The following is a 13235-nucleotide window of genomic DNA, read 5'->3' as shown; positions in this document are numbered from 1 at the left end:
GGATGTACAGTAACGTCTGACCTCTCACATGTTTAAGTCTGTCATCTGGTTTCAGAAAGAACATACTCACAAACATACCCACATGCATAAATGTAGGAGAATGTATGTTGGAGAATGAATTTGATGAATTTGAAAGAGAACTTTATTCATTTATTAACTATTATTATATGTAAAATATATAATTATAGTGCAGAATCGTAAAGATTTCTTGCTCTACATCTCAACCTTGCTTAGAAATGTTCTTATTTTATTTTATGAGATCATTTTATTGTATTCTTAAAAATCACTGTACATGTACTTTCTTGAACTTTCTCTCTCTGGGCCACCTGTATGTGAGGTCGTGTGCCTAAACAGCAGGGTGTCACTGCAGATAACCGCATTACTAGACAGAAAGCTCAGAGACATATTTTCACAAGCTGTTGTGCAGCAGCCCGCTGTCTGTAGAGTTGTGTTTCATTGTCAGGTCATTATGAATGTACCTGTAAGTTTTGGGGTCTGGTTTTATTCTGTATATATCTGTATTGTATTATTTTCCGCTCTGTAATGACAGAACGTATTTGAAATGATCTTTGATCTTGCTGATTTCTGATATTTTCCTATTTTCTTTTTCAGTTTCTGAAAGCCTGCAGTTGGACAAATTTGAAGAGTATGGATATACTTTAATAGCACCCAGGTCAGTTTCTTAAAGTGATAGTACACCCAAAAAATACTGTGATCATTTACACGCCTTCATGTTGTTCTGAGCTTTTATTGCTTTATTTCTTTTAAATGATTCTGAGAAATGTTCCTTTTCCACGGTTTAGAGATTACTGCACAGACCTGAAAGCTCAGAGTGACAACATCACACAATTTCTCATCGACTTCAATGAATACATAGACAGAAAGACCCCCAACAACCCGCTGTGTGAGTATCTTCTGGAGCTTTCTGGGCTGCTGGTTCAAATCCAGAGCCGAGCTGAGGTCAGGGATTCATACCGCTAGTTTAAAGGTTCAGAGTTCATTTCCAGGGCTGCTCACGGGGGAGTGAGCAGTTTATAAGGACATAATCTTGATTAAAACGTTACTTAAAAGTAGTAGCTACTTTAAGCTAAAACAATAAATAAAAGTATATTCTTCATAACTAATTTTGATCATCAAAAGCAGTCCTTATACACCCTTTCCTTGAGTAAATTAGGGGGGTTGTGTATTTCAGTATGAATCTAATTATATTTATTGTTCTCTTGTTGACCGTGTTAATGCTAAGTAAACCTCCTCCATTTGCCCGCACACACAGACACCCCCTTCCTCTCACCTTCCTCTTCGCGGGCCGCTTTGATCTCATCAGGATCAGTTGGTGCTGCGGTAATCACTTGGTTTGGTGCACATGTGTTGAATGTGTAGGTTTGGCTGTAATACTTTATACCTATGAACCCACCACACCCCCCCCAATTCTACACCAATTACCCCGTGTGAAAGAAGAAAAGCAGGACATGTCACAGGAAAAAACAGAGAGAGAGAGAGAGAGAGAGAGAGAGAGGATATGTGCCAATACATTGATAAAATTAAATTAAATTAAATAAAAAAATTAAACATGTAATTTAATTAAATTAACACATTTAATGTAATTAAATTAACACATTTAATTGAAATATTTAATTTAATAAAAAATAAATGTAATTTCCAAAAGTTGATCTCTATTTCAGATATCCTACAGAAATCCAACAGAACAAAAATTCACTCACATTAACAAACAGACAATAATTTGGACTCATTCAGTTATGTTGTCTGTTTTTTTGTTTGTTTTTTCGCTCAAAGAATAAAACTTCCTCATGAGCATAGACAATAAAATTTTGTAACCAGCTAAATATTGCACACTCATTTATGTGGCTATTTGTCACAGAGGCCTGGTATTTTAAGTCCACGATTTCCTCGCTGTCAAACTCAGGCGGATCAGTTGAATTGTGTCCTTGCGCTGCTCTCAATCAGGTCCTAATGAAAAGCATGCAGCGTGCAGAGGGGGGCGGAATAAAGTTGTACACCAGCTGCTCTTTCTGAAGTGTGTGTGTTTTGTCGAAAAGGCTTTGCTGTACTGAACTGCAGTGCGATGTTGTAAAACACTCTAACGTTCTGAACATGCCTGCACCAAAAAAAAAAAAAAAAAAAAAAAAAAACTAAAAAAATCCTTTGAACACTTACTGCCGTTTCATACAGCCGAAGAATACAATCGTGTTCCACGTCTCGGAAAATTAATCTGCGACATGTCTCACCGCCTCATTTTTGCGTCGCTGTCTCGCTCTCTTTTTATGAAGTTCTACTTCTTTATGACTTTGGCATCGGTTGCCTCAAAGGTCAGAATGTGAAGCCTGTTCTTACTCATGACCAACAGGTGTTTATGCATTTATCCAGTCAAAGGTGAAGCTTATAATGACGTAAAGCTTTGTTCTGTGCCTATTGATCTTCCATTAGATTTTGCTCCTGTAGTGTGAGAGTCATTTTGATACTTGTGATGTCAAAGCGATGGTAAAGGGATGGCGAGATGTCGATAGAAGCCTATTTTTTATGTATGGTTCCTCAGGTAATATGGAGCTAATAAACAGACTGCTGCTGGACGCTGGCATCACCGCTGAACTGGCCAAATACTGGAGCGAACAGAGACCGTGAGTTGCACTGAATTATAAATACAAAACACACAAGGCCAAGTAAATTTATTTTCTGTCATCATTTACTCTCCTCATGATGGTCCAAACTTGTATGAACATGGAATACAAAAGGAGATGTTTTGAACTAGGTTCATGCTGCTTTTTTCCATACAGTGAAAGCATATATGCTGTCAAGTTCCAAAGTGAACAAAAGAAAAAAAAAAAAAAGGTCTTTAAGGTGCTATATTTTTCTTATAGGAGTTTGGCCACTGTAGGCTTTTGTTGTGTGGAAAAGAGCAGCATGCACATTCTGCTAAACATCTCCTTTTGTGTTCCACAGAAGAAAGAAAATCACATAAGGAGCACAGATGATAAATGATGATAGAATTTTTCGGTGAACTTCTATTTTTTTTTTTCTGTCTAGTTTGGTTTATTTACATTTGTGGTTTTCAGGAATGAGACAATCAAGGCTAAGTTTGTGGCGACAGACGGCGGTGTCACTAGAGTCTATCCTGCGAGGTACTATTATGTCTTAAACATTTAGATTTGGGGATGGAATACTGGGATTTTGTTTTTGGACTTTAGAATTATCAAATTTTTATTTTTTTTTTTTTTTTTTGTTTTGTTTTGTGTTGTGCTGTTTTGGAATGGACTGAACAGGCAGAAACTTACAAGTCTAGTTTCTACAAGAGAAGTCTGGACAATGATGTTTATATATTTACATCAGCACCAAATGCAAACAATGGTAAGTATGTGTTTGTGATTATTATACATCAATATCCCATTTTGTTCTTTTTGGATTTAATGGATATTTTCTGTCCTCTCTTTATCAGAAACTCAAGATTCAGTTTTAGTGAGCAGAGCAATGGACCTGACAGTTGATGAATTCATGCTGAAGCCAGCAGGTAAGAGTCTGACGTTATAGTTTTATTAGTTACCATGGGAATATACAGTACTGTAGATAATCACTGGGATAGAAAGACAGAAGAAATCATCTAGTGATAAACCAATATAACAGCCTGGTCATGTGATCAGTATTTTGGGATTTTCAACATTTACCAGAAGTGGCCAGTTCAGAAAGCTACCCAGTTTTGTCAGTTAATTTCCATTTGAGTGTGTCATTATGAATGGATGCACAATTTAAAACTAAATTACTTTTGGTTGAATGTTTCAGTGGTTGGAGTAAAACTGGATGTATTGAAATGGATGGAAAGCTTCATCAACGCTACAATTACGCCCAATGTGAGTGCAAGGAATTAGCTACCTGTATTTATGTTAGTGCAGGTTAGAAGGATGGTTGAGAATATTGTCAGTTTGCCATTTGTATGAATTAGGTATGCAGTGATGAAAGTTATGGTTAATACTGAATAGACAATAAATGGACGATATTCAAAATCCCCCCAAAATTGAAGTAAATTCAAAATAAACACTAAAACTAAATTAATTTTTCTAAATGCTACAGGTGAACTTAGGCATCACAACATTGCAAGGCACAGTTTTAAAAACTAATATTCATTTTGAGATTTGCATTTACATTTAATAGTGTTATTATTGTTGATGTTCTTAAGGATTAATTTCAAGTGAGCATTAGATGATGGCTAAGGTGATCTAATTGTAAAAAATGAGCATGCACAATTAAACACCCAATATTACTCAGCATGTCCATTGTCCACTGATACCCATACATTTTTAAAATCTCTAATATTGCCTACAGACAAATTCATATTAGAGCTGCACAAAAATATCAAAACAATATTGATTAACCAATATGAATTTGTCTGTATTTTTACTCTTCCTGCACAGTGTGTTGGTGAAATCTGTGGGTGCAGGAGGAGCGATGTCGTAAGATCATATTTATGTGACTACTTGTGTTAGATTTAAAGAGATGTTATTATCTATATTATATACACTACTCTTTAAAAGTTTGGAGATAAAAAAGATTGTTTATTTATTTATTTTTATTTTTTTTTCTTTTTTTTTTTTTTTTTTGAAAGAAGTCTCTTATGCCTATCAAGGCGGTGTTAATTTTATCAAATACACAGTAAAAACCGTAATATTGTGAAATGAATACAATTAAAAATAACTGTTTTCTATTTTAGTATATTTTAAAATGTTATTTATCTCTGTGATGGAAAAGCTGAATTTTCAGCATCATTACTCCAGTCTTCAGTGTCACATGAGTCTAAAATGCTGATTTGCTGCTTAAGAAACATTTATTATTTTCACTGTTGAAAATGGTTGTGCTTCTTCTTTTTATTTTTGTGGAAACCATTAAATCTTTTTCAGGATTCTTTGATGAATGTAAAGTTTTTTGAAAATCGAAATCCTTTGTAAGAATATAAATGTCTTTTATTGTCACTTTTGACCAGTTTAATGCATCCCTGCTGAGTAGAAGTATTCATTTCTTTAAAAAAATAAATAAAAAAAACTTACTGCCCACAAACTTTAAATTACACTAAAACTGTTTTTCTCTTTTTCTCTCAAAGAATCTGGACTGCTTTCTTCTGGACGATGGAGGCTTCCTTGTCATGACCAATAAGGAACTCTCTATGGTGTGTCTCTCTTCCTACGCAATCAGCAGCTCTCCATTTTGCTTCCATTTCACATTCCCCTTCTTTGACCCCTTGAGAGCACCCACCCAACCCCACCTGCACCCCGCTGGCAACAGCAGTAGAGTAAATGTTTAAAGTTAGGCTCAGCAAGGAAAACCAATCAGAGCGGCGTGTGTGCAGGATAAATCACGGCCGGAGTGTTTGGCAGCAGGCCTGAAGCCAAGGGGACCGATTGTGCCCTAAATCCCGTCTCCTCCACTCTGTGTGGGCAGACTCTCCAGGGGTCGGCTAGAACCGCCGGGCAGACCGCACATTCATTACGGCTGTTATTGCACAGGGAGCAGCGGCCGTTCTGTACACTCTAGGATTTATATCGCCTTTGGACTGACTTATAGTCTCGGATGCACACACTCTTACATTCTTACGTGCAATACAAAGCTGGAAATTAACCTGTGTGTGTTCATAACAGTAACCAGAACAGGGGCATTTTTTATTTTTTTTTATTCCTCACACACCCGTGGTCGGTATCACACCTCAGAGATTTTCTTGGCTCACAGACTTCTCTTTCTTTGGTTTAAATTGTGGTAATGCAGTAGGCGGTCCTAATAAGATTAGAACAGGTCCTATTGGCTCCCTGAGCACGGTGGGCTCCACACTCTTTAAACACACAGCATGTAGTTCACAGCATGAACTTTATCTACAGATTAGTACAGATAGACATCCTCTTACCCAGAGTGACACACGCCTGCTATGAAACTCGGCCAATGTTGTGAAATTTGCAGCAAGTTACAAAATTCAGCAGAAAGCTGTGCGTAATTATTCACCATTTAATAAATTAATACATTTAGTACATTTCTGTTTTAACACATTTAAGCAGTTTTAAATTGATTCCGCAGAATTATGCACATTTTCCCCAAGAATCAGTGTGGAAAATATGAACAAAGTTGTTTTGTTTTGTTTTGTTTTACTTTGTTTTGTGTTTTTTGTTTTGTTTTGTTTTGTTTTATTTTGTTTTGCACCTTTGCTTAACCAAAAAAGGAGCCGCACTTTGTCTTCCAGCAAACTGTTCATAGTGGACGACTCACTCTTCAGGAGCAGATGTGTGTATTCAGAGCTTAGTTCTTTATACTGTTTGTAGCTCATCTCAGTACATCTGCAGACCAAATGGCGAATAAACAAACATTTCATTGTGGGTGTAAATGATGTTAATAGGAAACAAAAATAGCTTTTGTATACTTTATTTTCCAATGGTGAATCTTCACAGTTTGTACCTGTTGCTTTTTAAAATGCAGGTTCATGAAAGTTATTCTTTTGGGGCATAAAATTATCTCCAGAAGTATACTAAATCTGATAAAATCCTTTGGATGTTCATTTGGAGATGTCGGCAAAGTTTGTTGAAATCCAGTCATTTCGGTAGGAATGGAAATTTTACATGATGGGGAAAAAAAACTCCCTACACAGATTTCACAAAAGGGATTTCACAAGTTCATCATGTTGACCAATATAAGGCTACTTGATTTGAAAGTGACTTTTTGAGCTGTTACAATAGATTGTCTAAATGTTGCTAAAATTTTATGAACTTGATTTTTTTCCTTTTAGTCTGTAGTGATTATAATTATCCCTATATAATAACAATAAAAGTCCATGATGCCCCCTATCTCTAAGTAATCGTGTGTTTGTGAATCATCTGTTTTCAGATCGGACAGTTTTTCGGTATGATTGACCCCACCCTAATGAGAAATCTGATAAATGAATCCCTGTTCTCAGTCAACATTACCTACGACTACCAGGCCCTCTGTGAACCCACCACTGAATCTAAAGCTGCCGCTGGTCTCAGATCAGTCTATGTGGTGAGTTTCATCTTCTTTGATAATTCTGTTGCTGGTTTTTTTTTGGATTAAATTGTGATTTTTTATGAAAATATATGCATTAGTGTTTTGCGTGTTTTCTGTAGTGTTTTTTGTGTTATCTGAAAAGTGTTTTGGCAAAGTTATCACCTGCAAATAAGGATTTGCTTACATAGCACATTTTCACCAGACTATAAAGTTACTCATGCGATTAGTGAACTTCATATTATTGTTCCATATCACACTGATAAGTTATTCTCACGATACTCTCTCTGATCTTTGTGACTTGAACGATTTCGGCCTTGTCTTACATGGTGACTAAATCTCTCACAACAAAGAGTCAACCATGAATCATCACAAAGAGCCACTTCCTCTCTCTCATGCTAATCAGACCAGTTTGTGTGGCAGCAAATGGTCCCCTGACCTCATTCGTTTAGCCTTGTTTGTGGATTTATGCATGCATCTGCTGAGCTTTCGTCTAATATCTCCCGTATTTTTTGGCACTAGGTCCTTTCTGTCTGGCAAGGTCGTAATAGGGCCCCCTGCCAATAAAAATCAGGATGTTTTGGTGCTTCTCAGCTCCGGATATGCAACTTGCAAAGTTAGAGAAGAATTTCTGAGAGAATAAGAGTTTAAGGTGCCAACATCTTAGAGTTTATGCTGATTTTAATGGGGATGGTACATCACAAGGACATTGTAGGTGGCATTAGTGTCCTGTGTAGGTTTAAAACATGTTGTTTGTCTCTTTTAGCCCACCATAGCTGACATCCTGAACATTGGTTGGTGGGCTTCTGCAGCAGCCTGGTGAGTGAATGGAAATAATGCCTTATGTAACCTTCTCAGTTCACACAAAAATCACATTAACCCTCATGTTCCAAACCTTTCTTTCGTGGAACACAAGAAGTGTTATATTTTTTTAAACTGACTCATTTCAAGTGAATAGGATTGTTTTGGAACCCAGAGTCTTTCATCATATGGACAAAAACATGGTTCTTATCAAAATCAATATTTCTTCTGATCTCCAGGTCAATATTGCAGCAGTTATTTGTCAGCATCACATTTCCTAATTTCCTCGAGGCTGGTAAGATCCCAACATTAGTAATGTATTGCTATGAAACAATGATTAAGCCACTGCAACTTGGCAAGACACCTGTTTTCATTGTCGTCTGGTGTACTGCCAAAACTACAGTGCTAATGAGTGCTAATGTTGAATTCATGTGCAACCACATATTCTATTTCAGAATATCAAAGACTATAAATGCGATGGGGCATGGTGTTAATCTTGACTGTATTCTGTGTACTGTTTTTTTATTATTATTATTATTTTTATTGACTGATTGAAAGTTCAGTGGGTGTTATTTAGTCACTGAAGCAACAGTAAAGGCCTGTTCACACCAAGAACGATAACTATAAAGATAACTGATGCAAAATTTAATCCAATTCAGACGGTCAAGGTGTAATAATATGTAAATTTATTAAAAAGAATATAGAGAACAGAAACCACAAATCATAACTTAGAAATAAAGTTCTTGATAATAATAACAACCTTCAAATATAGAAAATGTAAATTCAAATCATAACTTAGAAATAAAGTTCTTGATAATAATAACTGAAACCCAACCAGTATTAATCAAAACATTAATACAATTGTAATTGAAACATAAACAATTATTCTGTTCGAATTACAAGTACCAAAATATTAAGTATTAAAATATAAAAATATCAAAGTATCAGAGTATCAAAGTATCTGAATTTCAAGGTATCTGAATTTGAATAAAAACCTGTAAGAGTTCTAAGTCTGAGTCTAAGAGTTGTTGAGTGAAGCCAAAGAAGAGGAAGTGAGCTGAAAAGATAGAGAGACCAGAGTCTCAGAAAGTCAAAAACCCACTCTATTTTGCAGAGTCTATCTTATATACTGTTGTTCTAGACATAAGTTGTCATCTGGCTATCACTAATAACACCTGACCTTTAAAAATAGTCTAGACAATGTCTCGATTTTGGACTTCTTCCTCTTTTAGATTCAAAGTATCATACTGATAATTCTAAGAAATATTGATACAAAAGAACAATACGTGCAGTTCAACTTCATATGCAAAACAGACTCAGCTGACTACGCAGTTAGAAATACTTTGAAATTACATATGAAATATACCATAAAGTTTACCAAAAACAGTTTTGAATATAAAAATGAAACCTATTAATATATATGAGACAGATCATTACCATGAAATATTAATTTTTTAACTTTTGAAATGAAACTTATCATTATGAATAGAACACATTCTGAGTACGTGACTTCTCAGAATCTCTCAACAATAACTATAAAGATAACGATATTAGTGTCCACACCAGCGAACGATATCTTCTGTTTATTCTAAGCGCAGGCTCGTCTGGCGCTTTAAATTCTCGAGCTCGTTACAGCAGGATGGATTCTGATTGGCTGTCAATTTTTTATCGTTCATCAGCTGGAAAAAAAATTGTTTTGAAAGTGATTCCAACGATATCTTTTTCTTTGTCTTTATCGTTATAGTTGTGGTGTGGACGCTGCTGTTCTTTAATACAGAAAATGATTTTTAGAACTATATCTTTATCGTTATCTTTATAGTTATCGTCCTTGGTGTGAACGGGCCTTAATTCAAATAAGCACTTAAAGTGTTGTAGCTCATGGCAATTGTGTTTTGTTTACAGCGGACCTAGATGAGGACCTGTCTGAAATACCATCTAAAGAGAGTTGCATTAAAGAGCAGAAACAGTATTTCTTTGGGAACAATGAGACAACTTTTAAGGGGACTGTCGATTGTCAGAACTGCTCCAGGTGAGATTTATGTTGAACTTAAACATGGAACAAAATGTTATTTTTTTTTTTGGGTTGTCAGTTTAATGTGATAAAGTTTCAATATAAAACATATTGATTGCTCTTGACCATTACATACGTTTACCTGCAAACAAAGCAGTTATCTTTATTTGAGAAAAAAAAAATCATGTATTGATTATTATAATTATAGAACTATTTAAATAATAATAATTTAAATGGCATATCATGTAACAGTAAATAAAATAAAATTAAACATGCAATTATATAATTCTGTAATTTATGTTTTCTCTTTATTTAGATGGCATATCATGTAACAATAAGTAAATTAAATTGAATTTTTTAATGTAATTGTATTACATTTTAATTAGTCATCACCCAGTTCTTAATGATCAAGGTGATCTTTATCACTGGTTAATTTGTGCCACTTTAGTATGCACATATTTTTGTGTTTTTGTTTTCAGGCAGTTCATAGCTGAAAAGCTTCCGAAGACAAATCTGGTGCTTATTGTTGCAGACCCACAAATTCACTGCCATAATGGTGAAAAAGGTTTCTCCCAGGAAGAAAAGCCTTGTATCCTTCATTCATGCACAAACAAACCTACTGTTTGTTATTGAGAAACACAATGATGATTACTAATCAGGTCACTGTCAGCGTTGGGATGGAAATTCAGAAATAACTAGAAATAGCTTTTCGAGTTTATGGTTTGTGTATTACGTTTGAAAATTCAAAAATGAAGAATGTCTCTCTCTCTCTCTCTGTCTTATTATGTATGTTTTTTTTTTATTTTTGTTTATGTGTTTTTTGTTAATGATTATTTTTGTGAACTGGAAAAATGGTTGATCAGTTCTCAAGTCATTACCCAACATGTTTATCTCAACAAATGTCCCATTTTCCTTGGAAATATGTGACTTGTGGTGGTTAAACAGACTGCTAAGTTTTATTTTGACCTTAAAATTGTGCAATGCTGGTATTTTTAACTTCCTTGGAGCTCCAGAAAAAAACAAGTTTTGTTTCTGAACAGCTAGACCTCCAGCAATAAACCTGCATAAACCAGTATGGACTAGCAGTTTTTTTTTTTTTTTTTTTAGCAGGAGTGTCTTAAGTCCAGCACTTAAGACTCTAATGTAAATTCTAAATGTATCAACATTTTAGTGAATTGGTGGCTTATTAATTTGTACAAATTATTTCGTACAATCGCATTCGTAAATTTTTGTACAATCTGCTTACAGCCTACTGACTGTTAGGTTTTTCTAAAAATCGTATGTTTCCATACAAATCACATTTTACAAATTCATTGCCACCTCGAAAAACACTTAGCTTTCACATTATATCAGATTGTGCTGATTTGAATCCTGAACTTAGTCTCACAGCTCCAGGTCCAGATCCCTGCAAGATAGCCCAGAACCCACGCTATCGGAAAGATCCAAAACACTGCTTTGACAACAATTCAAGTGTAAGTCACACCAAACTGAGACCAAACTAGCAGTCAGCATGCCTTAATGTGCATCATGCCTAGATCTCACGTTTTCTTTCCTGCTCTCATTTCAGTCACTACCTGAGATCTACCACACTGAGACTCAGTATGTGCATCATTGAGTCATGATCAGCATAAAGAAACTCTGATCTTTGTCTCTGTGTGATAGATCTTGGTTTGGGAGAGCTTGGCTTTGTTTGACATGTTCTAATCTCACAAAACATACATTTCATGGCCTAAAGAATGTGGACACCTTTTTTTTTCATTAACTGGCATGGGTGTTTCAGATACGACAGGTGCATAAAATCAAGTGTATGGTTATCCAGTCACATTTTTGAAGACGTGAAGAGTCTAGTATGGAAGAACTTGACTGGCCTGCACAAAACCAAGACATGAACCCCAATCAGCACATTTGGAATGAATTTGAACAAGCTGAACTTCCTATTTGTGTCCATGATTTTGAATTTAAATGTTCAGCAAGTATATATGAGTGAGGTGTTCAGGTGTCCACATACTTTTGACCAAGTAGTGTATCTTTATCTAAACACCTACTTTTCCTGCTCTGGATTTTTACTTACAGTATTAACGCTTTTTGGCTCTAGCACTTGTTCATGTGTTGCTTAAACTTCTGACTGTCAGACATTTTTCTGCATGACTCTTCCTCTCTCTTTCTCTCGTGCTATGTATTTGGCTGGATAATGTGTGTTAGGATGAGGCCATGTGTAGGAGAAATGCAGGCTCTCCACTGCTCTCCTCTCTGCTCATGTTACTGCTGCCAGTGTTCATGTGCTGTCTCGGGTCAGTCCATCTCTCTATCTCCCTCTCTCTCTCTCTCTCTCTCTCTCTCTCTCTCTCTCTTTATTTATTTGTTTACTTATTTATATCGATCTATCTGTCTTGTCTGCCAAATTAGAAGTAAATTCACTAAACACTTGTCACTTGTGTTTGTTGTATTTCATCTTATTCAAGTCTCCGCAAATTTGCTTAAACAGCCGCTATCTGATTTAGCCTTTCACTTTGGCTATTTAAATAATGTCTTTTTTCTTTTCAAACACACCTTTGAGTGGAAATTTCTTTCATTACCTGAATTCCTTTAGTGAATCAACTGCTAAAACAGCACTGGCAGTTTGTGCAAGTATACAATGCTATCAACAGGCACATTTCTGTCCTTTATATCTGCATGTTCCAGTGTAATTTTTTTATTATTATTATTTGTTTCTGTCTAATTCAGATTAATGTCTTTCTCTCATGCATATAATTTAGCATGAGTCAAACTAATTAGCTTAGCTGTTGCTTCTTACAGCTTCTTAAACTGCTAATGTTACTCTCACGCTCTCACTAGCTGTAATTAATGAATTATCAACAGCATATCACAGCATATAATTTTTTTTTTGTTAAAAATGAAGCTTTTAGATTGATTCTAGTGGGATAAATGTTTTATGGTGCGTTCACATAATGTCTGTAATTAATCATATATAGTATGCTAAAAATAATTGTTCTGCTGCTGTGTGTGTTTGTGTGTGTGTGTGTGTTTAAAACTATGAGTTTAATTAATGCAAAAGGAAATTATGGAAAAAAAACTATGCAGTAAATAAAAACTTAGTAATAATTGATTGTGTAGTATGTAGAATGTAGTAATTGATTATAATATCGAAATTGTATTTGTATGTTTTAATATTTTTCAAAAATCAGTCAATCAATATCACAATCAAATATAATACATACAGTATATAATCTCTATATTTAAAATATTGTGTAAAAAATATGCATAAGGTAATTATGGAAACAGAAACGGAAACAAAAAATAATGGTCATTGATAATAATAACCAATACATATTTCTATGTATTTAATATTTTGCAATAAACTTTTAATTTATTATCTATTGTCTATGGAGAAAATCAATGGGATTTTTTTCCCTCTTGAATC

General features: G+C 35.0%; 1 protein-coding gene across 1 annotated transcript in view; it reads left to right on the top strand.

Annotated features, from left to right (window-relative positions):
• The window catches only part of LOC109065183 (voltage-dependent calcium channel subunit alpha-2/delta-1-like), a 60429-nt gene extending 47928 nt beyond the window's left edge, over positions 1-12501 (top strand). The window contains exons 25-40 of the mRNA XM_042741515.1: positions 613-673; positions 804-904; positions 2555-2636; positions 3072-3136; positions 3253-3363; positions 3461-3523; positions 3793-3860; positions 4422-4460; positions 5105-5170; positions 6868-7020; positions 7769-7821; positions 8043-8098; positions 9706-9832; positions 10294-10403; positions 11204-11286; positions 12017-12501. Coding sequence (XP_042597449.1) covers positions 613-673; positions 804-904; positions 2555-2636; positions 3072-3136; positions 3253-3363; positions 3461-3523; positions 3793-3860; positions 4422-4460; positions 5105-5170; positions 6868-7020; positions 7769-7821; positions 8043-8098; positions 9706-9832; positions 10294-10403; positions 11204-11286; positions 12017-12220 — 1442 coding nt within the window. The 3' untranslated portion in view covers positions 12221-12501. The remainder of the gene's footprint in view (positions 1-612; positions 674-803; positions 905-2554; positions 2637-3071; positions 3137-3252; positions 3364-3460; positions 3524-3792; positions 3861-4421; positions 4461-5104; positions 5171-6867; positions 7021-7768; positions 7822-8042; positions 8099-9705; positions 9833-10293; positions 10404-11203; positions 11287-12016) is intronic.
• The last annotated feature ends 734 nt before the right edge of the window (positions 12502-13235 follow it).

This window comes from Cyprinus carpio, chromosome A4 (assembly GCF_018340385.1).
Source record: "Cyprinus carpio isolate SPL01 chromosome A4, ASM1834038v1, whole genome shotgun sequence".
NCBI lineage: Eukaryota > Metazoa > Chordata > Actinopteri > Cypriniformes > Cyprinidae > Cyprinus > Cyprinus carpio.
This window is presented reverse-complemented; position numbering and strand designations above follow the sequence as displayed.